At 37.5% G+C, this 25,810-nt stretch overlaps 1 protein-coding gene across 4 annotated transcripts in view; it reads right to left on the bottom strand.

The window, feature by feature from the left end:
• Nucleotides 1-18,293: 18,293 nt before the first annotated feature.
• The window catches only part of Trps1 (transcriptional repressor GATA binding 1), a 237,887-nt gene continuing 230,370 nt past the window's right edge, over nt 18,294-25,810 (bottom strand). For all 4 annotated transcript variants that reach the window (XM_026785897.1, XM_026785896.1, XM_026785898.1 and 1 more), the window contains one exon: nt 18,294-24,971. In XM_026785897.1, coding sequence (XP_026641698.1) covers nt 23,910-24,971 — 1,062 coding nt within the window. In that variant the 3' untranslated portion in view covers nt 18,294-23,909. The remainder of the gene's footprint in view (nt 24,972-25,810) is intronic.

Genomic DNA, 25,810 nt, shown 5'->3' with positions numbered 1-25,810 from the left:
AAATGGTATGCATATATTGGCATGTCACAGAAAAAAATAATTGCAGACCTTATAGGCAGGTTACATGACCTGTGAGTTAATTGTAGTGCCAGTATTAGCTGGTTTCTGGCTTACCCAGCTGTTTTGGGATATATGGCATTGCTTGAGACAGTATAACTTGGAAAAGGCCCAAGTTGGGGTTAAGTCAGAGATCAATGGGTTTGATTTGGCAGAGTGAAGGTCAATATGCATTGTTTTTAATCCTGTGTAAATAGTTACTAATTAAATAAAAAGGAACCTACAAAGGCTTAGTGTCTCACAAACACACTCAGTATCTGATTAAAAAAACAACCGTATGTGATACCACCGCTCGGATAAATGCAAATAATCACAATGAAGAGATGGAAAGCTGTCCCAAGCTTTAGAGGAAGGTTATATGCTTTGTGCCTGTCAGTTCAAACCTGATGTGGTTGACCTACACTCTGTAAATTATGCTGTTTTCATGGACCACCATCAGCTTTAGTCCTCACATTTTCTCTTAGCTTAGAGATGAGAATTTTTGTGTGGTGATATTTCAGAAGAAGTCTGCAATTGAGATAGTTCTATTATTTGCCTCCATTTAGGATTACTGATTTGTAGACCTAAAGCCACTGAGGATTGTTGCTATGATATTGGCAGGAAAAATAAGTGTTGATGTTTAAAATAAATCAATCACTATGTGTCCGTCTATCTGATAAGAAGTTATTGCTATATCCTGGAGGCTCACCGGCTGACTGTTTACAGTATTGAGTGATGAGTGTGGTATAACACATTAAAGATAACCTATAAAATAAAGTTGTTCACACAAAGAAAAGGAAGGATGAAAGAGCATAGAAGGGTTAAGTATAGCAAGTCTTTCTCTGTCCCTCGAGCCAACTCTCATACAACTACATGGAGACTTATTATTTATTATGAAAGCTTGGCCTTAGGTTAGGGTGGTCTCACTAGCTCTTATAACTTATATTAATCAATTTATATCAATCTGTATTTTGCCTTGTAGGTTTTTGCCTTACATCCGTACTGCCCATCCCGTTTCCTCAGTGCATCTTGCTTCTCCTTGGTATCTGGTATCTAGCTAGATTCCTCCTCCTCTTTTTATCCCTGCCTGAAGTCCTGCCTATATACATCCTGCTGTATGTATAGATATTGGCTGTTCAACTCTTTATTAAACCAATCAAAGAAATATATATTCACATGATATATAAATATCCCACAACAGATGCGGAGACAGCTCAATGGATAAATGTTTGATGCATATGTCTGGTGATGCAAATTCAATGTAATTCACCCCCAGGGACCCATATAAAATATAAGGAATCCACTAACTGCACAGAGTTGATTTCTGGGATCTATTCCTGTACTATGGTGTATATGTGCATGCAAGCACATAATAATAGAGGAAATAAATGAAAATGTAAAAATTAAAAAGAAGCAACACTAGAGATACTAGTAGACTTTCATAGATTAGGCAAAAAGACAGGAAGGTGATGTGGGATTCCCCTCTGTATGCTACAAATATGATTTATTACCATTGGCTGTTAAAGAAGCCATTTCAGCCAATGGCTTAGTAGAGTACAGCCAAGCAGGAAATCAAAATAGAGATATAGAGAAAAAAAAAAAGATGGAGTCATAGAGAGTCATGTAGCTGCTGAAGGAGAAAGACAACAGCCTCCAGCCAGAACCTTACCGGTAGGCCACAGCCTCGTGGCGATTCATAGATGAATAGAAATGTGTTAATTTAAGATGTAAGAGTTAGCTAGAAATATGCATACGCTATTGGTCAAGTAATGTTGTAATTAATATAGTTCTGTGTGATTATTTGCGTCTGGGTGACCAGGAAACAAACAAGCAGTCTCAGTCTATAGGAGAGCCAAAGGTAAAGACTGACATTGGTTCTCTCAGTGTGGAGTAGCAAAGGTTTGGGGAATGAGCTTCTGCATGCTAGGTGGTAGAAAGCCTACTTGGGATTTTCTACACACTTGTCAATAATAACCTTCTTCAACTCTAGTATCATGAGGATTTTTTCATTTTTATTTTTCGAAGTAAGAAAACAAATACTGAGTGAGCAAGATGTCCCGTAGGGGCTGCTGACCAGCACACATGGAGGTCATACTTTCCCTAGAAAACATTTTCTTCTTTTCCAGTCTCTCTGCTTAAAATCAATTCCTCTTACTTTAGTTCTTTTCCAGAGTTCCTGATCAAACAGTCTGTACTTACAAAGAAAGATGTGACCAAATTTGCAGAGGCAAATCAGTATTCTAACACAGGCATCTCCATGCCAGATTGCAGTGAGTTACCACTTACATTTAGTCCAACTCAAGCTTCAAATTTTTAATAAGTGATATATTCATTAAAGCAAAAAAATAAGATGTGTATTTTAGTGAGGCACAATGAATAACATATAAACAGCGTTTCAGACACAGACTACTATAAAAAGGATTTTTCAATAAGTAGAAAAACAAGCTCACAAGCTGTTTTTGAAAAAAATATCCAAAGAGATAAAGCTAAACCATCAAGTAAATGTAGCAAGTTAAAAACAGTTATTCATCACACAGGTTGCCAGATTTAAAAAGTTTCATCTTAGATGGCGTATTGTTCTGTACCATGTTTTGTCCTAAGAACTTAAAACAGTTTTGATGACCTTGGAAAAATTGAAGAAAATTGGCATATAGTAAGGAGAATGAAGAAAACTAAGACCAGAAATAAAAGGAGGAGCAGGAGGAGTTTTTCTAGAAGCTTTTAAGTTCAGAAAAGTCTGGGGAAAACGACAGGGGAAGCATTATTAACAGTGACAGATTGGCATCATTGATTATGAAATTAATGGAAGCAGGAAGAACCTGTCTTTGAGCTTTTATCCAAAGATTTCAAATGTTTTAAGAGTCCCATGGTCAGTTCTTTCAAAAGAGACTGATAAATTGAACATTATAAAAGCACAGATCAAGGCACTGTCATTCAGTTTTCTGGGATCATTGTGGTTCTCCCTAAGGATGCCCTTTCCACCAAGATAGAAGCCTAACGTCTGACAGCCATAAAATATGACATGGTCTCTAATGATCCAGAGATGGGGAGGCTCAGCTTCACAGCCATCTTTCCAGTAGTTTCCTGTGCAAAAAGAAAGTTGACTTGGCAATAAATAACCCATTTGACCATAGTCAGAGAAAACTGTTAGACAACCAGATGAACAGAGATCATTTTGAAAACAGAAGAAAAATGACCCTTCTCTTAGAAAAGACATACTGATAAATGAAATGTTCACAGTGGCCTCTGTTACCCATTTAAAAAGTAAGAACATCAGGGGCACATCAGTTAGTGTGGCTAAGCATAATTTTCAAACCATCTGCAGTGTCAGGCACTGAAAAATCCATGAGTCACAGCAAAGTAGAATATACAGAGGATTTCTGTGGTATAAGTGTTTAGCATGACTGAGTACAGTTTCTATACTGGGATCTTTAATTAAGGAGCCCAGAAAAATTATCTGATATTCATGAGGGCCAGTAAAACAGTGGCATTGTCTTCATCCTTCTTTATTCTATAAGAGCCTGATCTCCTAAAAGGATAGACTATTGAATCTACTTTTAAACTGAAACACAATTACTGGCCTCAATTTTGTAGTTTGGTATGGATTTTTGTATATGGACACAAATTTCAGGCTATTTTTAATATACTGTTTCTACAGTTGTTTAAGTTGGTATACCTATGCAGCTCATTTAAAAATGTAATGTAAAGTTCTAGTTCTTGAAAACTATTATTACAAACTATTTAGGATAATTAAGAAATGCAAGTTAGTAGCTAGTCATTTACAATAATCAAAATTGTAGACATATTAGATATGTTTTCAAGGTCAAAAGTTATATTTTAGATAGATAGGTGGTTTTCAGACATTTAAAAGATATACAGAATATGGCATTTAGGATGCTTTAATAACATAAGGCTTTTTATGACAGTGAGATATCAGTTACTTGCAGCAACAATCTACTTCAAAGAAGATGCATCAAAGAACATCCGCACAAAGTTTGCTTTCATTGTGACAAAACTAGCCACTGGAAAAGGAACTGCTCTTGTCTCGACTGCTGACATTTGACATTATGCTGTACACATTGGACAACCAGAACACATAGGAAATTGAGCGACAAAATTTACCAAGAGAAGGTAGCCCAGTCCTTCAAAATTTCTGTGGTATAGAAAAGTCTGTCACATACTGTGTGCCTGTAGGCCAAAGAAGAATGACCCAACATTACAGAGGAACCTGGCGTGACTCTCCAGGCAGCCAGCTGTCTATGACAAATCTACAGTTTTGGAAGTTGCTTGTTCTGCATTTCATGCTTACTCAGCTAATATTTTACCTTTCCTGGTCTTTGATAGGGTTGAAGACTAAATAGTTATAGTTTCACAGTTTTCTGTGTTACCAAAATCAAAAAGGAAACACATTAAATAGATGTAAAGTTTATAAACATTGAAAGATCTAAAAGCTTAAGCTGTTAAATCTAAGAAACTGTTTTAAGGTCTAAAATGGTACTTTGGGGTTGGTGATACAAGTTATGAGAGAAAGTGATTTAGGTTAAAAAAAAAACTTTGGACTCACCAAGATAAAATAGATAATAGAAATATTTCTCCAAAGTTGTCAAATACAGATAGACTAGACATTGTGAATGTAATTCTTACTTGCTAATTGTTCTTATTGTATATAATTTTACTGTGTTAGAGTTAAAATCTTTACCTTCTATTTAATAAAGAGGAGAAGATGTGGCATAATATATAACACTGTGAACCTTGAATTTGTTTTGGATGAATTAAATAAAATCAGCCTTGGTCAGGAGGAGGAGCTTGTAACATAAAGTTGGCATAAAGTACTCATGGAGAGCCAGAGGACATCTAGAAGACAGAGAGACACACAGGAAGTAGTAGGGAGGGACTTTGAGTGTGATAGTCTGTTTTTGGTTTGGCAGAGGGGAAGAAAATTCTTTTTGGTGACTAATGAAGAGGGAAGACTGGCTTGTTGTCTCTCAACTTCTTTGAGCTGGCATGTTTTCACCTCAGCCTCTGATTCCCAAATCTTACTATGGAAACAATCCTCTGAAATGTCCACAGTGGTGTATTATTTCTATTTTGATAAATAAATCTTGCCTGAAGTTCAGAGGCAAAGCTAAAAGCACTAGAGGTCAGGTAATAGTGACACACACCTTTAATCCTAGGATTTGGAAGATAGAGGCAGATGGATCTCTGTGAGTTCAAGGCTACCCCGGTCTACACAAGATCAATGTAGAAACAGATCCAGGTGGTGGTGCCTCACCTTTGATTCCAGTATTAGGGAGTCAGGCCTTTATTCCCAGTACTAAAGGGAATATAAAATGAGAGGAGAGAGAGGCTGAGTCTCCTTGGTTTGTGGTCACCCAACCTCGATAGAGGTAAGGCTTCTCTAGTGTCTTAGCTGCTTTGCTTTTCAGGTTTTCAGGTTGAACCCCAATTTCTGTTTCTGGTTTTTTTTATCATTCATGCTACACATGTTTGTGAGAGATTTTACAGATTGGGCTAATTAATTGGGTTAGGGCCCGTTCTCAATGTGGAGAGCATCATTCTATAATATGGGGGTTCCTGAAAAAAGAAAATAGAGAATGCAAAATGAAAAGTAGCATACAACTCTTTCTGTTTTCTTATTGTAGACATGGCTGCTTCAAGCTCCTACCACCGTGACATTCCCTGCCATGACTGACCAGTACCCTACAATGGTGATACAGAATAAAACTCTTTATTCCTTCAGTCACATTTGTCAGGGATTTTGTGGCAATACCAAGGAAATTATTAATCTTTCTATAATCAACTGTAATAAATTTTGGAAGGCTACAAGCAAGTTGGTTTATATTAACATACCCTTGTTTTTCTGGATCTTTCTGTTTTGTTTTGGTACAGTTTAAATTCCAAGTTGGAAACTAGATGCAAGCATTTAGTTAGGATTGTTCTGAGACTGGGATGTAGACACTCCCATCTACAAACAGCTTTGCTTTCCCATAATTCCCTTTCCTCCTCTACCCTAAAATTACTTGGCTGGTCGACACTTCATTCTGATTTGTTCACTAGGCTAGAAATCCCATCAGATCTGGAATTGTGTCTGTTTTCTTCACTATAGTATCCATCACCTGGAGGAAGCCCACAATATGATGAATGACTGTTGTCATTGTTATTGATCAAATGAATTATGGTAATATTGGGTTGGGAATTATAGAGATTGGAAGAACACCGGTAGTTATGAAAATGATGGTCTGTGTGGCTTTGTCATACAAAATCATCCTGAAGAGGTTTGATTCTAGTACCCACCCTGCCAAAATAATCAATCAAGATTCATGATGAGAAATATTTTCTTCATGATTGTAGGGTGACCTGTACTCTCCCCAGGAATATTACTTCCTTCTCAACCTTCATTTATCCCTTTCTCTCCCTCTCTTCCCTGTTCTCTCTCTCTCTCTCTCTCTCTCTCTCTCTCTCTCTCTCTCTCTCCATTTCTGAATTTTAGTTTTAAAAACAAAACTTTATTATGTAACTATCACTAGCCTAGAACTTTTGCTCACTCCTCTCTGTCCTGCCCAATGATATGATTACAAGTGTGAAATTATACGTGGCCAGTTAATTTTTAAAACTATTCTGTCAGGTAACATCCAATTTTATTTATGTGCATGAAACTTTCCACTTATCCCAGCAGTATTTATTGCAAAAACTATCAATTATTTTGGCACTATTGTCAGATATCAGTTGACCATTAATGTAAGGGTTTTGTCCATATTCATCTTTGTGTTTCTCACCCATGCCTACTAATATCTATCCTTATGGCAACATGCCACTGCCTTGGTTCTCTCTTTAAATAAGTTTTAAAATTCGAAATCTGTGTGTCTTTAACACTTGATCATTTTAGTGATTGTTTTTATTACACATTGCTATCAAAATTTTACGATCAGTCTGTGATTTTCTTAAAAGATTTCAGATTGCCTGTTGCTAGGATTTAAACTGAATTATATACCAAAACTTAGAAATATTGTCAACATAACAACATTAAGTCTTTCAAATAAAACCATAAAGTGATGTGGGATGTACTTCTGTATATTTGTTGCTTTATTGGCTGATGAAAAATGCTGCTTTGACTTATGGAAGGGCAGAATAAAGCCAAGAAGGAGATCCAAATATATATATATATATATATATATATATATATATATATATATATATATAGAGAGAGAGAGAGAGAGAGAGAGAGAGAGAGAGAGAGAGAGAATAGGTGAAGTCAGGAAGAGTCCATGTTGCTACCAAAGGAAATATATGTCCCAAAATCTTACCAGTAGGCCACACCCTCATGGTGATACACAGATTAATAAAAATGGGCTTGTTTAAGATGTAAGATTTAGTTAACAAGACTAAGCTAATAGGCCAAATAGTGTTATAATTAATATAGTTTGTGAGTGATTATTCGAGTGTGAGCAGTCAGGAAACAAATGAACAGTCTCTGTTTGCAAATGGCACCTGAACAACTGGGGCTGAAATTCATTGCCTGCCACCCACCTGGAACCTTACTGGTAGACCACTTCCTCATGGTGGTACTCAGATTAATGGAAATGGGTTAAGTAAAGATGTAAGGCTTATACTGTAAGAGTCACTGACTTCTACTCTACTGTCTGCATGATAGATGAGTACTTTGATGGAGTCTTTAAGGATTTTTAAACTATACCAATATTTATTATTAATCTTATCACCTTTATGTGAAATTTATCCCAATGATGAGTGACTATTGACAGAAAATACATTTAACATCATTAAGTCATCCTTAAAGGCAGTAGGCGTCTTGTAGAATATGTACTGTATCTGAAGATAATACAGTCTCTCTATATAAGAAATCTTCAATAAGCTGGGAGGTGGTGACTCACACCTTTAATTCCAGCACTCAGAAGGCAGAGGCAGGCAAATCTCTATGAGTTTGAGGCCAGCCTTGTCTATAAGATCTAGTTCCTGGACATGCTCCAAAGCTACAAAGAAATCTTGTCTCAAAACAAAAAACAAAAAAAACCCCGCATCAATAAATACTTATTAAATGTACAAATAAACAAACGGGTATTATTCTGCAAGAAGAAATTAGAAGAATAATATCTATTACATCTTACTTGTAATTTTCAAATCAAAAAAATATGGGTGGGGACACTTCATAGACTCATGGTTTCAGATGTTTCACTTATGGTCACTTGGCTATGGACATTCTAGGCCTGTGGTGAAGGAAAATGTAGGCTACAAGTGTGTAATGCATGTTACAGAACAGAGCTGTACATCTTATAGAAAAAAGGACAGAGATAGAGACAGACAGACACACACACACAGAGGAGAGAGGGGTTGGGAGAGAGGGAGGGAAGGAGGAAGGGAGGAAAAGAAAGGGGGTGAAGGAAGGAGGAAGGGAAGGAGAGAGGGAGGGAAGGAGAGAAAGATTGCCTTCAACGTTATGTCTTATACAACCTACTTCCTTCAACTAGATTTTATCCCCTTGTAGCCCATTCACCATAAACCCATGGATGGATCATCTATTGATAAAATGACATCCTCATTGTCAAACTACTACTCATAAGTTTCAGCATTGGAGCTTTAACCAACATTTTCCATTTCAACCACAAAGCATGGTGACTGTTAATATTCTAGGGAATGACCACTTTGTTTAAGTTCTTAAGCAAGAGCAGAAACGCCAGGCTCTGACTTCTGTGAATGACCATGCAGTGCCAACCAAGGAAAATTCTCTGCTGCTTCATAAAGTTAGGACTGGGAGGTGTTTCCTGTGCCTTAATGAAAACGTACAGAGTGGGTCAGTCTATCAATCTTCATTTAGATATAGGAAACTGGGATCGAATGTGAACAGCTGAACACATGTTCACCTACCCATAAGCAACGCTCAGTCTGCTGGAGGACTGGACTTGCTCGCAGTAGGCTAGTACAATGCTCTGCACTGGCGTTAGCCATTACAGCCGGGGACACATTTGCTGACACACAGAAACACACAGCTGTGTCCGTTCAAAATGTGAACTCGGTAATAATATAAAGAACCTATTTAATAGGGCCAAACCTTGGAGAAGCATTTTTCTTTTTTGATTGAGTACTCTGTCACGCTAATGGGACAATCACAGTTTCACAAATCATTTAGTTAAGACAATTTCTGGGATAATTACCCTGTCAGAGAAATTTAAAAATACTGAAATTAAGGTTGAAATCTGAAAGTTATGCACAGCCTTTCTTTTCTTCTTCCTTCATAAAACCACCAATAGTGTCCAGAAGTCCATGAATACCCTGACACTGTAAACCTGAGATCAAATAAGGAGTAATCAATTTTCCACAGTGGTTTAGAAGGTCCATGGAGAGAAGCATGTTTCAGCTGGATACAGAGCCAGGGACTTATTATTTTGAGGTAAAGTGATTTTAGTGGGTTTGCCAAAAGAAATAATTTAAGAAATTACAAAAACTAATATATCTTCAGTGATCCTTTTAATGCTCATAGCATTAATTTACATGAATATATGTGTTTATAATTAAAATCCTAAGCTTTTAACCACAGAATCAAAGGACAAGCAGTGATATTAAGAGGTGGTTGGGTGTACATATACCGTAGGGAGAGCAATATGATAGGTCAGTACTCTCAGGAAGAGACTAGGGCTATGTTGTCTGATATACTAACAATTAGATGCACGTCTTTATTTAATTTAAATGATAGAACAGATGTAAAGGAAAGTGAAGGAGAGGAGAAAGGAGAGAGAAAAGGGAAACGCAAAGAGGCAAGGAGAGGGAAAGGAAGAGGGTGGGAGAGGAGAGGAGAGGAGAGGAGAGGAGAGGAGAGGAGGGGACAGGAAAGGAGAGGAGAAGGGAGGAGGGGAGAGGAGAGGAGAGGGAAGGAAGTGAGCCTAGGGAAGAAAATGAACCTATGGAAGGAAGGGGGAAGAAAGTACAGAAGAGGAGAAGGGGAAGGAAATGGGACACAGGAAGAAAAGAAAAGGAAATAAAGGGCTAGTCTTTTTTAAAAATATTTATTTATTCATTTGTTATGTATACAATATTCTATCTGTGTGTATGCCTGCAGGCCAGAAGAGGGCATCAGACCTTATTACAGATGTTTGTGAGCCACCATGTGGTTGCTGGGAATTGAACTCAGGACCTTTGAAAGAGCAAGCAATGCTCTTAACCGCTGAGCCATCTCTCCACCCTCTAAAGGGCTAATCTTACTCTGACATTTCCCTTATGGTTCATGGAGAGAGTCAGGCTATTTCAAAATGATGTGAACAACATAAGCATGGTCCAGAAAGGCCACAGAAGAATTTCAGGCCTCTGTTCAGGGAAGCCATTCAAAGAGATAATTTCAGACATGAATCCTGATGATTAGAAAGATAGGCAAATAAGTGTAGGAAGGGCAAATAATCAAAATCAAGGGAAATGCTAGACTAATGAGAGATTGTTAATATCATAAGCATGGATTTTAATATTAGAAATTGTTTGGTTTTTAACCAAGGAACAAAAACCTATCTAAGAGACAGATGGTGGTGGCACACACCTTTAATCACAGCAGTCCGGAGCCAGAGGCAGGCAGATCTCTGCGAGTTTAAGGTTAGTCTGGTAACAGAGTGAGTTCCAGGATAGCCAGGGGCACACCTTGCCTGGAAAAACCAAAACTAAGAGAATAATAACAATAAAAGAAGAAGAGGAGGAGGAAGAGGAAGAGGTGGAGGAGGAGGAAGAGGTGGAGGAGGAAGAGGAGGAGGAGGAGGAGGAGGAGGAGGAGGAGGAGGAGGAGGAGAAGGAAAGAAGCAGAAACTATCAAGGCTAACAGGGAAGTTGGAAGCCCATCGGAAGCTCTACAATGCAACCACTTCCATTCTATTCTATAAAGTGGTCAATCAGCCCTAAAGGCTTAATGTAGGTTAATAATGAGGCCGTATTTGTATGTTAGTAATTGTGTGGAAATGATACACCAGTAGGAGGCCATATTTGTAAGATGCCACAACCAGGGCCAGCATAGGGAAGGATAATAATAGGTTGCAGATTACATCGTTTATATGGAGTAAAATGAATAGGGCTAGTACAAAGTCTGGTCATGAGGTTGGTAGAATAGCTATGAGGACCTTAGTGCCAAAGTTTTGTCATGAGGCCGTCAGCTATGGGTGGTATGCATCTTGCAAGGAAAGACAGACACTTCCCATAACATAAATGATCAATACATTTTGGATACTAATCATAGAAAACTGACAAATAAAAAATATTTATCTATTAATAAAGGTGGAAATTTGCTGAAAATTTTGCTACTGTCCATATCCAAACCACGGGGCTATATCACAGGAGTCTTTGGTTAAAAATTCATTCCTGGACATTTGTTGATTCTAAAACAACCTTTATGCCCATGTCATTGTGTTTTTATCAGAATGTACCATGGACAAGGTCATAAATGGCAATAAGTTGTTGCTCACAGCTCACAGTGACAATCTCAGTTTCTGATAAGGCAGGATGCTAAATATCAAGACAGTGACAACCTCAGTTTCTGATAAGGACCACATCACGATTCATAGATATCTGTTTTCTATGTCATCACACTGAGCAAACGACAGAGTAGAACTCTGATGTCTTATAAACTAACTGGTCCCATTTTTCAGGAACAACTCTGGTGACTTAATCACATCCCAAGAATCTGACCTTCCAACACTTCTATCTTGAAGACTAGGATTTCAACAAAGAAATATTGGAGGTCATAAAATATTCTGAAGGTCATAAAAGTGACAATAAAGGGTGTGCAAACGGGTCACATACTTTTTTCCTATGGACATTTTAGGAGCAGATGTTGTAGTTTGGACTTCATGATCTAATCAATAAATATTTTGTGGCAATAAAATGGTTTCAATGAGTACTAATTGCTGAAAACTGAAATTCTAGAGAACGATATTCTAAAACTAATTATCAAATGTTGCTTCTGTGACTTTGGGGGTGGTAGTATCAAAATTTTTTTTTAACTCAAAAAGGTATTTATGGAATTTTCATTACAATTGGACATGATATCAGAAATTTAAAACAAAAAAGAAAGGTCCATCTTTCCTGATGTAACATCACAAATTTGCTTGAATATATGTTTTACGTTCTCTTTCCTTCCTTGTTTTTTTCTTATAATTAAATAAATGTCTGTGCATTAGAAGTAAGTAGCTGGTGTATAATTGAATCTGCAGTTAGCATCTGTAGCTTCCGTCAGTAACTTAAATTCTGCTGAGTGGACTTGTATCGATAGATATAGATACTGAGAAGTAGAAGTGTTATGTTGCTATGCGTCCCTAAAGAGAAATCTTGCAAAGATCTTCCACCTGCTGGGAATTTCTGACCTGCTTTTCTGTGCTATGGAAAAGAAGGAAGCCATGACAATTGATAAAATTCTTGAGTGGAAGCGGAAAAGTTTTGTGTGGACTTTAGAGACGTTCAGGAGACCTCACTCATTTTGAAATACAAAAATGATACGTTTATGTTTCCTTGTAAATGTACTTTGTGTACTCCTGGCTTTAATCTTTGTGTTTTTCCTCATTGTGGCATTTCTTACTCAGTAAAAACTGGAAGTAGGTTTCTTCCTTGAGTTATCTGATATTTATATTGTGGTGAATTTGATTTCAATTTTAGGCTTGGGAAAAATTGCTCATTGTGTTTCATAAAAAAGTACATTGCTGCTGCTTTATATAACAGTAACTCATAACAGGGCTGACGGAAGTAACTTTCAGTTTCAGAATACATATACCGTGGAGAGATAAAACACTTTAACATTTGTTTCAGATTCATCTATGAATCTATGTTTTATTAAGAAATGATTAACAAATATAAAAATACAAAAAAAAGTGATGACTGTTTGACTTCCAGTGTTGTGCTAAGTAAGATTTATTTTAAGGGTCACTCTATAGGGCCAGAGAATATAATAATCATTTTAAATATTTAAGAAGTTGCCCATAGGACTCTGACATGTTACAAAATGTAGTTTGCCTAAAAGAAGTGCAAATATATTCGCATATATTATGTATACATATATATATATATATATCTGAAAAATAATTGAAATACTAGGTTCATTTTTGCTTAGTAGGCTTTGTATTGTATTGTATTGAATGTTTTATATCTAATTAAATATTCTAATTTCAGAGTTTTTTGTGTTGGAGATGGGAAATTGAATACACTAAATCCATTATACTAAGGACTTTATAATAATTCATCATGCATAAATAGTCCATATCTGAGTAAATTATGTTTGGTCCATACAATTTGTAGAAATATTTATGGCTGAGGTCAAGTTGATTTAACAAACTTGGGAGACATTGGAAAGCCCCAAACTAAAGTCTGAACATGAGCTATGGTCTTCCAAACTTAGATAATTAACTCATTGGAATGAGGATGTAGATAGTATCTTTTATTATAAAATCTGCATATTTACTAAAATAAAAGGGATAAAATCACTTAAACTTATTTGGCAATAATTTAAAAAAATCTCACCATGTATTAATTTATAGTAATAGCATATAAACTAAGAACTATTAAAGGGAAAAGTAAGATTATAGCAGGAAAATGAAGCCAGGCAGTGGTGGATCATGCATTTAAACCCAGAATTTGGGAGGCAGAGGCAGGTAGATGTTTGTGAGTTCAAAACCAGCCTAGTTTACAAAGCAAGTTCCAGTATATCCAGGACTGTTACACAGAGAATCCCCGTCTTGAAAAACCAAACAAAAACAGGAAGAGGAACAACCTTGCTAGTGACTGACTGGATTCTAAGCATTCATTGGTAGTGTTCAGAATTGTATGTTGTGAGGCATGTACGTGAAACAATAAGGCTCTTCTTCAAATTAGAAATCAACATATTAAAACAACTTCTAAGATTGAGGTTTTCCATTTTCTTATAATTTTTCATTATTTTTCCCCATAGAACAGAAAAATCTAAAGAGTATTCTAATACCTTAATGTTTATATCACACTGCTTTTTATTAATCTAACTTTAAGTGATTTATTAACTGAAACCATACTGGACATTGTTGTGTGCAAATAGCCCTCATTCCTTGGATATATTCACTTTTGTGAAAATGAGATCCTATAGCTAAGGTTAAGGCTGACAGAGCGAGCTTCCTGTCACCATTTGTCATGGAATCACAGTTCCTGTGAATTATCAGATATGTTAGTGTTTGCTTTCGAGGTTACCTTGTCTGAGGCAAGATCAAGGAAAGTTAAGTGTCAGTGACTTCTAGGCTTCAGCTTGTGTGTGTAGTTAGAGAGATAGACGTGGAGTTGTCTTGCTTAGAACAAACTAGTCAGTTGACTGTGGATACGTGTACTCAGGTCATCGATATGCAGTAAAGAGTGTGCTCTTGGAAGTGATGTCCACGACACATTTTAATAAAACAATATCTAAACTACCTTCCCGAAAAACTCCATTAACAAGAATCAAATATCTTCAAAACTAAATGACAAGCCGTTTCCTTTTGAACCATAAAATGTTAATCAGGTGTTCAGAAGGGAATGAACTGGCCTAGGGCCCAAAGACATGACTTGACATAGGACCCCTACGTTTTCCTTGTGGACAACATTAACCGGAGGGAAAGCTGACATGTAGTTTTAAAAATATGAGTCTGTCATGGAAATCAAGACCAGCTGGCGCCGTTTCATAAGAAGGGAAAAAGAAGAATTTCCACTATATTTGAGAACCCTTAAGTCTCGTTTGTTGCCACTGGGCACCGGGGTAACAATACCTACTGTAATTGTGTTTCATAATCATGGAAAGCATTTGTCATGACTGACGTTGAGACTTTCCATAATTTTATGTTGGCGTTCATACTAGAAGTATAATTTGAAGAAGCATAACATGAAAACATAAGCAATTTTGTTTTCAAACTTGTGTGAACGCTGTGAAATTCCCTTATGATTTCAAGTTTTGTCTGCACTTTATTAACTATGGGAGGTAAAACATTGTGTGTCAGCGTTCCTTGGGGCGTGCTGCTCCTGTTAAACAGCACCAAACCTTTCTATTTAATATGATATATTTTTCACTTAAGAAGGCGTAACAGTCCAACAGTAATAACATAACAGTAATTTAAAAATTTTCAACAAAATTTTCTTATAAGAATAAGGATGACTTTTTGTTGTTCAGGAATATTAAAAGTTATGATGAAGACAAAGCTTCAGGACACATAGGTGAAGATGTATAGTATAAAAACTGTACACTTAATTTTACCTGTGTGGGAGTATAAAAGATGCACCACATTTTAACACTGTTTGTCTGTGTATGCATGTGTGCGTGAGCATGTGTATCTGTATTATACTGCTCTTTTCAAGTTCAAAGTTCATAGTCAGGGCTCCTCAAACCCAAATAATCATCAAAACAGCTCAGCGGTGGCAGCCAACACCCTTAATGCCAGCACTCAGGAGGGAGGTGCTGGTGGATCTCTGAGTTCAAGGCCAGCCTGATCTGCAGAGGGAGTTCCAGGTCAGGCTCTAAAGCTACACAGAGAAACCTTGTCTCCAAAAAAAGAGGGGGGGGGGAATCAAATTTTGCATTTGGGTGGTAGTGCATTTTTCTATAAGATATATGAAGAGAGAATAAAGCTGCTATATGTCCTGTGGTTTTTATTGGTATAACAAAAGTGAATACTAATTTAAAATATATGATTAAGAGAATTAGAAATAACATTTGCGCCCAAGTCATCAAAATAAGTATATTAGGGCTGGTTTTGTTTATGGTTTGTTTTCTTATTTATTTGGTTGTTTGGTTATTCGAGATAAGGTTTCTCTGTGTAGCTGACTATCGTGGAACTTACTCTGTATAACATGCCGGCCTCAAATTTGAAGATCTGCCTGCCTCTGCCTCAGGAATGCTGAGGTTAAAGGTGTGTGCCACTACTGCCCAGTGGGGGGAGATTGCTGTGGGAGCACATTCTACTCCTTCAGTCAATAGCCTCTAAGATACCAGCCCACTTGAATGTGGTCTCTTTTGCATTAAAAAGCAGCGCTAGCTGTGCACTTACTCTCTTGCTTAGGCTCCTGTTTTTGGCTGCTAGACTGTTCCTGGTCTCACAGAGGGCTGTTGTCTAGGACAGTGAGCTGTAAGTTCTTCCCCTTAAACAAATAACGCTTTTATTAATCATAATTCTAAACTGGTGTGGTATCGTTTTTTGACTTACACCTTCAGCGGTTTTTATATCAAGGCTTCTAAGCAAGAAAATAATTTTAGGAGCTTCTATTACATTTTTGTTTTTATAATATAGCCTAGCCTGTGCTTTATTATCTGAAGAACAGGATATGGAGAACCAGCTGTTTCATGCAATGTATTCCACTGAAACGCTATACCATTTATTGATGATGATCTTTAAGTGTAGCTATCCCAATTAAACACTGGCAAAACAGTAAATCAGGTTTCACAGCAAGTAGTTTTGTTTAGAAATAAACCACTTTTAATTACTTATGTGATAAATTATAACATAAAATATCCCATTCTGGTGTAAGGTTTTGTTTTACCACTCTTGTGCCTTTCATTCTAAAATTTGACTGGGAAAGGGTATGAGGACATCTTAGGCATCTCTGGGCATGACTTGTTTGTCTACTTTTGACACTTCTGTAAATGATAATGGAAATGAATTCATACCACTGTGTTAAACACAGACAGGTAGACAAAAAGATGGAGAACAAAATACAAAGAGGTCTGCAGAACAAGTCCTCAAGAGCCAGGACTTATTTGTCTTCTGTGCATTTTTCCCCCATCATCCAGTCTAGGGGATGGATTGGGTAGTTGCTTGCAGGTCTTTCTGAGTTTCCTGATGGAGCTTCTGATTCACTGGCAGCTGGGATATAACCTAGGATGAGAGCCACAGTGAGCTCCACTCTTTCTCCAACCAGTTATCAGAGTTCACTGTGGTTCAGGCTCCAGAAATCCCACTCTGGCAACCTACAGATGGAATGTATTCCAAGCATGTGTTTAGTTTGGCTTCAAGTATAAGAGAAAAAAATTGCTACTGACATTTAAACAAATTAGGAGTTTTCATGTAAAATTTCCTTTGTCCGATTTTTGTTGAATATTGAAAATCTAGGAACTCAAGTTAGCACGCTTCCTTGGCAATGTTAACGTCAGGAAAAAGAGTTCCTTTATCCCCAGAAAGGCACTCCCCATTCCCAGTCTCACTCTGCCACTGCCTTTATCACAGGAGTCTTATTCCTTCTTTGCTCCTTCTAACCCCACCCCACCTCCATGGTGACTGGAAACTAGGGGTGACTGAGGTGGAAGACAGTATGGACTCTGCTACTTCTCTATATTCAAACAATGGTGACGAGCAGAGGGTTACAGACTTCTCTTCAGGATTCCAATCATCCTGGTGAGAACCCAGCGCTTGCAACTTTATCTGAAGAGTGTTCCCTAAAGGAAGAACCAAGTTCCATATAAGGAGAAGAAATGGCATTAAATGCAGTTCCTGCACTTATCTCGAGAACACTGCCTACAGCTGTGAACCAGGAAAGCCCCTCAGAGAGACTCTTCTGTTGTTTCCAAAACAAAAGACCAGGGAGAGAATGAAGGAGAAGAAAAAAAAAAACTGCATGAAAGGTTTGTTCCTTAATTTGAGTCCACCAAGATGAGCAATGACGATTGCACAAGGAACGCAGACACTAATTACTCTGAAACTCATCTCCCGCTGCAGTCAGTTAGCTATTTATTTTAGGACCCACTTCGCAGTGACTTTCTTTCTTGTTAAAAAACTTGGTGAGTCTTGCCACATCCTTCCCTTATCTGGATTTCACCTCCCTCTCCTCTTTCAAAATTGCCCTTTGGGGAATCTTCTCTGATGAATGCTACTATAAGCAAACAACGTTTTTAAAGTATTAATTTAATTTTGAGATATTTATCAGAATCTTCCCATCACATGCACATGGACGTACTGAGTAGAATAAAAGTTATATTTCTTTAAAAGGAGTAGGTAGGAACTGAAAGATCAATACTCAACACTCAAACCTATTACTCAATAACTCTTTGAAATAAACAAAAAGTATCATTAATCTTTCTAAAAATCTAGTATAATTTTTTAGCATAAAATCTATCTATAATAGATTGGTTAAAGAAAAAAAACAAGTTGAGAGAAACCAATTTAATAGATCTTACAATATTTTTTTAATGGTGACCTGGTTTCAGTGTCATCATTTAGGTTCAGAGCCCATCTATGTGTTACAATGTTCTGTAGCTCCTATTGCTACACAGATGAAGTAAATTCATATAAACCATACCAAAGCCGTCAAGGATAACTGGTGGTAAAACTTTATTATTCAAGTTTAGATGTAACAGACATCTTTGCTGCCTGAAGATTGTTTGCATAAGAAATACACCAAGAACATGTCGTGAGTAGAAATGAACATGCACTATGAAAACAAAATGAAATAAAATGAAAAAATTCCATGTGTTGTAAGAACAGAACTACTATATCCCACAGTCTGATGTTCAAATCAGGACTACAAATTGAATGTTTTTTCTTATCAACATGAAACCATTCCATATGAAAGACATTTTCTGCTGGTGAATATTGCTGTTAGTTTTACATTGGCATTTTGAGATGTTTTCCATCCCCAACCCACCCCCAGATCAATCATGTTGTCAAATATTACACCTTAAGGAATTCAGCATTTGTTATTGTGACACGTGCCTTATTGGTAGCCATTAAGAAACTATGGTCTTATCAGCCTTGTTATAGCCTTGCCTCTTCATAGCCAACACTATAGGCTGCTTAGTTAAGATATTTACAGCTCATCTTTAATAAAAATGATGCCAAACTTTCTTGGCCCTCGGGAACCAGAGCTTTAAAGAACCCCCTTGGCCACATAATAATACTTGACACGCCTGTGGTGCCCTCCAACCAAGGATCTCAAAGTGCTTTACAAACAAGTACTACATTACCATTATTATTTTTAATATTAATATTATTATTATTAATATAGTTTTCCATTTTACAGCTGAGGAACCTGAGGCACAGAAAGAAAGAGTGATATTTCGCAGTCATTGTATTGAAGAAATAAAGGGGCAAAATCAGGATCCAGTTTTGGGACTTGTGGGTCTGAGGAAGGTTAAATACTCTTTTTATGGCAGTCACTCTCGCTTTGCTCTGGTGCAGGACAGTGTAAGCTTCCCACACTAATTTCTCTTTCAAAAGAAACATGCTTTTCAAGAGAACATGTGAGCATACTTTCTCCATTTCCATCTGTGGATTACTGCTGATTTTCACATTGTCTTCATCCCTGCCTTGGCATATTTCTGCCCTAGCATCCTCCAGAGGGTCCATTGACTATGAATAAGTGGAAACGCTTTAGAAACTGCGGCACTGTGATCAGAACCACATGAGAACACCATGTACCAGCAACTGACAACCAAAGTCAGCACTCTACGGAGAAGCTAGTGTCTCTTGCCCTCGGCCAAATCTTTGAGAACGCTGCTCTCCATAGGCCTGTTTCTAATCACTCTTAGTTGATACCCAGTGGCCTGGTCCACCTAACAGTACCTCCCTTTGGTTAGTATATTTCATTTCATATCCAGGTTGTACAGTTCCTCAGCTCTCCTTGTCTAACGAAGTCAACAAGTCTTCACCTACCAGCTAACCAAAAATGCCATGTGGTATTATTTTTGCAGTGATCCTCATTCCAAAGGCAGGTAGTATAATCCATCTCAACTATGGGCAAGAGGCTGGCATATGGCCCAGAGACAGCACGGCCACCAAACCACCAGCAGAGTCAATCCATGGTTCTTCCTCCAGAAGGCAGATGTCTCCACTTTCTAGAAAGGTGTTACTATTTGCTAACTAAGTAGGCAGGAAGTATATGAGTCTTATGACAGGTCACTTTGTGATGTTTGCAGCCACATGGCAAGAGGGTAAGAATTATTTTGATATCAATAGGGATCTTCTTCCATTTATTAAGAAAAACACTTCCCCAGGCATTTAAAATATATATGTATATATATATATACATTTTAATGTTTTTGGAGCTGTATTTGCATTAAATCATAACAGATCGTATGCACACGTGCAATCACAAACAGGATGTGCTCCCACAGGCTGCCACAAAAAGCTCTTGAAGATAATCACTGCTTCCTTCTTCTCACTACAACCTTAGGACAGAATCCCCATGCTTGTTTCCAAAATCTATCTTTACTAAAAGAGAACAGTTTAGAACAGAACATCACTATCTTAAAAGTGGATTTAACAAAACAAAACAAAACAAAACGAAACAAAAAAAAACATCTCAATATGACGTGTAGAGAGAACTGGGCAACTCGTTGCCATTTGAACAACAGAGAGGGTATGTTAACGTGTGAGCTCCATCCCTTTCTCGTGTACTTAGAGGCATGTAGTGTCTCTCTCATTCGAAAATCTTCCGAGGTGGGCTGGCTCTTTCTGGTTTTTATATCCCAAACAACAGTACTTTCGTAGGGGTGGGTGAAGATGAGAGAAAGGTAAGAAAAGGAAGAGTGTGCATGAATTGGCTCTGGCCCAATGAGGGGGCCAAAGATCAACTTGGAATCAACAAATGATTCGAAAAGAACCGCAGGTGCGAAATGGCATACTGCTTTAGATGGTACATCCGTGAAGACTTCTCCAAGAGAAAACAGTTCCAACATCATCTTGAAAGTCCTTCAAAAAAGGTTAAGTACCTAAATAGCTCACTTAAAATCCTTCACAATTTAAGACAAAACAATTCAAATGCCTTTAAAAATAAAAGCCATTTTTCTAATACACTTAGAGACATGGACTCAAAACTTTAGGTCATCAAAAAATAAGGAGTATTTTAGTGTTATTATAAACTTCCATCTTTTTTAAGCCCCAACTTTTCTCCACCAAAATATGCATAACATAAACAAACATGAAAACAAAATAATTAATAATAAAGGAATACGGAATAAGATCTAACATACCGATGCTATTCAAAAACCATCTACTGAAAGTAGACTGACCATAAATATTCCAAGCACAGTGATATGTATTTTCCAATGCTAGTCATTGCTACTAAGTCTGACTGAGGAAAAAAAATAATGGAATGAACACCAAAGGCATACATGCCAACAATGAAAAGTCGACTTTTGACTACCACGCTGAAGAGATTGCATAAAGATATCAAAGATGTCATGTGCAATATTGCCCAAGTTGACCAAATTTCTGGTATGTTGCTGATTTGGCCACTCCACATATAATGAGCCTTGAGGATTGGTACAGTGCATTTTAATATTCTTTTTCCTAAGGAAATTAAATATTGTTGTTTGGGAAATCTCCTTTTTAGATCTCTGTCACCTCTCAGATAGGCCACTCTATTCTGAGATGCATCCGCCAAAACTCCCAAAAGAGAAATGATATCAAGTCAGTTGAACGTCAAAGCTCCTCACTCCACCTCTTTATTGCAATAAAGATATTCTAATATTGTGAATATTAGAGCTATGCCACAGACAGGTGAGATCAGAATAGAGTCCTTTAAAAGTGAAACCAGAGCAGAGGGCTTAGTCCTGATTCTCTTTCTCGCCATCTTCTTTTTTTTTTCTCCTTTTTTTCTTTTTTTTTTTTAAACATGAAAACAAACCAAAAAAAAAAAAATACGCAAGAATGAAGATGAGAACACAGCATCAGAAAAGAAATTTTAACTTCATCCACTCCAACAGGCATGGACTGGTTAGCTCTACCTGCCATCCAACTCTAAGCAATGAGACTCCCGCATTGTGAGAGAGAAGCAAAACCCGACGAAACAGAACAACACGAAGCCACTGCGAATTAATGGAAAAATGGAGTGCAAACGTGACTAGAGAATGCAATAAAAACATCGGTGCTGCAGATTCCAGCAACACTTCTCAAAACGATCTCCAAAATGTTTCGTCTGAAACATAGACAAAGCAATAAAAAGAGGATATATGTTTATCATCTTAAGCATAACAAGGGGAGTTAAGAGCTTAAAATTAAAAAAAAAAAAAGTACTTGGAATGAATAGTGCTACCCTTGTATCCTAAGTAGGCATAAAAATATTTTCATTTCCTTCTTGTTTTCCACACCATTACACTGAGAACTTCCTTTGTTTCATGTTACCGTTTCCAACTTGAATGCACACACACGCACACACGCGTGGGCACGCGCGCACGCACACACACACACATACACACACACTAAAGATACCTACTGCAATAGAAATAGTTTGCTTCATAACCTGGTTTGCTACATTTGCAAATGTAAACAGCTAGGCAGAGCCAGAACTGACTCTAATGCATGATGGAATATCTTTGTTGCATACGTACACTGTAGAAAATAATTATTCAATATGTCAGGCACCATTATTTGAAATGTAATACATTAATATTTACTAGAAAAATAAGTTTTTTTTCCTATTTGTTCTCCCAACTTCTTTAATGAAATAAGTTAATCTGACAGTGCATCCAGTAGCTTGTAATATCTTCTACATCTCCGTGGCAAAAAAGAAACTACTGGTTGGGACGATATAATGCAAATTATTAAAGTCAGTCCTTGTACATACATCCTTGTAGCAAGCATTGAGGCTCGACTAACAGCACCTTAAACCAATTATTTAATGTTCAATTATTTAGCCCTATTTCCCTGAGCAGTTATGCTGAGGAGCTCTCCCTTCATGGATAGTTTGTTTCTTTTTTTAATTTTTTTTTTACAAAGCCTTAAGTATTAAAAGTACTATGAAGACATACTTCTAAGAATCCTATTTAATGCTACTTAACTAAACCTGTATAAATCTAATGAAGGGATTGATTGGTACATACACCAACTGTCAGTCTGTGGTAACGTAACCTTGCATGCTGCCTGACTACAAAGTTTGGAAATTATATTTAACCAAAAGAAAATAAATAAATACAGCAGGTTACCTTGTAGAGAAATACCATGTGTTCGGAACAAATTCAACCCATGGCCTGACATTTCTATTCATCTAGTCTTTCGAAGTGAGAGGGATTCCTTTAGTTACAAATGTGCCAAGTGAGATTAGTGACCAACAGGAGGCTTAAAAAAAAAAATCCAAACCAGTTCATCATAAACAAGAAAGAAATACGTGGCTAAAAATAAAATTACTACATAAGCATTGAGGACATTGTTTTTAAGAATGGATATATTTGGACAACATGAGTCTAAACTGCAAACAAAATGATTACCAAGTACTGGAACATCTAAAGGACCAAAAAAATATCAAAGAGGGGTGTGGATGTGTATGTACAGGCAGGGCTGGCCAGAAAAACATTGTGCCACCAACTGTCACGTTTCGTACTGCTCTCTCAACAGGCCTAACCACAGTTCACATTTCGAGGTGTAAATCAGAAACGTGGCCAATGAGAGGAGACTGATTTGAGAGGATACTATTTTCTTTCCATTGCCCTGGAGATGCATTTTTCTCCTCATCTGTCTGGGATTTCGTGATGTCTTTAAATTTAGGCAGCCTTTTTACAGACTTTTGAATGAATGGGCCAGTAGCCAGCCTAATACTGCTTTCATACGATAGTATGTAAACGCTTTAAAATTCTAGACAATATTCGTATCTTTACCAACAAATTAGCTATAATTTGATGGGCTTTTGCAAAGAGATTCCCCAGTATTCGTTAGGCAAGATATTTTTGACTTACTAGCTTTTTTTTTTTTTAAAAAAAAATTATGTGTATCATTTTCCAATCTTTCTCACTGACCATATGTTTCATTTTAAAATCTTGGTAACCTACTCATCAAAAGAAAGAAATATTAAAAAAAAAAGAGGGAATTTCATGTTGGATAAGGCAGGCTCTATGAAGTGTTTTTAATAGGTCTTCATAAGACATTACAAGCTATTGAATTCCCATCAAGAAAACCTATTTCTATTTAATTGTGCTAAGTGCTAAGGTTTTACTCTTTAGGTTTTCCATTTTTTTCCGCTTGTGCATTGTTCCTATGCAGGCCTCTCTGGATATGTGTGGTGAAGTCATATTTGTCCGTGCAAAGATGCTGGCATATGCTGCACTGGAAAGGTCCACTGTCACCATGGCAACTCATATGCAAAGCGTACATCACTTCATCCAGAAAGACAATGCCACAGTGCACACATTTTGTCGAAAGTTCATCTTGAGTGCTTCTGTCAACTTTCTCCGTTTTAACTACATTCAAGGGACCTTCACTTTTTACATTTGGTGGTGCCTTTGTTTTCTCCTTGGAGGCACCATTTGCAGTTGGCCCAGGTCTGGAATGCTTGATCGCCAAATCAAGAGGAATGTCATTGTCTGATCCAACAGCTGAAAAATGAGGAGGCAGATTGAAGGTGGGATAAGGCACATAGTTTTGGCAAGGATTTGGTAAGCCAGGCACGTGACTCAAGTAGTGTGGATTCCCAGGAACGGAGAGCTTATATTTACTCCAGAACCGCAGCCAATCAGCTTCACTCTGGAAGTCATTATGTACAAAAGGAAGTCCAAAAAGTGGGTACTGGTACTTTTCAATAGGGCTGCCTGGCGGAGAATAGTTGGGGTGTTTCGCGGGTCTCATGTATTTCTCTATGGGACTGCCTCTCTCAGAACTTCCTTTCCCTTCAGACACAGACGAACTGTTTCCTGGATCTCCAGTACTTTCCTGAGGACTCTTGATCTGAATGTGCAAAGGCTGCATCCTTTTGTGAATATCCAGGGTTTGGCTGACCAGGACTGGCTGCTGAGCAGAATGGCTTTTAGTCAATGAACCCTGGGCTTCGTATTTGCTGAGGCTTGGAAGTGGAATCTCTCTCTGGTGGCTTTCGTTTAAGTGATCTTCAGACCTCCTCTCTAAGGGGCTTCCATTGACCTGCTCCTCCCCGCTTCCCCTCTGCTGCTTGTTGAGCTGCTCAGCCTGCAGGGCCTCTGGGTTAAGGCGCTTTCTCGTTCGTCTTCTAATGATCTGCTCGCCGTTGTTCTGTTTAATGATGTTGAGAGGCCTGGGCGTCTGTAGGGAGTACACACAATACATAAAAGAGAAACATTGAAAAATACATTCGGTGCATTTAAAATTCTTCCCAAGTATAAAGCACGCTTAAGTTCAAAGCTTTTATGCTATGGGCTCACACATTCTCTTCTTTTTACTCCAAGCAGGATCGGAGGAAGTCACCAAAATGTAGTTGTTTTAACCTCACTAAATAATGTCCATCTTTGAATGGGCAGAGTAGGGAACAGAAAACACCAATTGCGAGAATGTAGCTTTTTTAGATTCAGCAGATTTGAGGGCTTTCACCACTGATGAAAAAGTTGTGAGGAAAAAAAAATCGCTTGAAGCAATGATTAAAAAAAAAAAAAAAAAAAAAAACAAGCTCCTGAGTGACACACAAATATTTCAAAAAAAAAAAGCAATTTGGGAAGCATGTATGAGAAGTAATAAAAAACAAAACAAGAAAAAGGTGCATTGTTATACACTAGATACTAAACCATGCTTCTTCCCTGGCTCAGTTCTTATATTGAAGATCCAATATGATCATCTCTACAATTGTCTCTTTAAGGGGAAATTACAATTTAAAAAGGTCAAAAAGGTGTAGACTTAATCCAACGAGACTCTAAACGATAAGAAGAGGTGAGCTCTCCTCAGAACATGGAGACGCAGCAAAGAAGGTCATTAAGAAGGAAACAGCCCCCACCAGATTCTAAATCAAGCTGGCAGGTCCAGCCTCCACAACTGTGAGAAAAATCAGTTTCTGCTGGTTTCAGCTACTCAGTCCGCCTCCAGTAGAGGGCCATGATGTTTTAAGTGGACTAATACATCTTTTAAAGAATTGCAAAAGTAGATATATGATA

Source organism: Microtus ochrogaster, linkage group LG3 (genome assembly GCF_000317375.1).
Source record: "Microtus ochrogaster isolate Prairie Vole_2 linkage group LG3, MicOch1.0, whole genome shotgun sequence".
NCBI lineage: Eukaryota > Metazoa > Chordata > Mammalia > Rodentia > Cricetidae > Microtus > Microtus ochrogaster.
The sequence above is the reverse complement of the archived record's forward strand: the minus strand, read 5'-3'. Positions and strand labels throughout refer to the sequence as shown.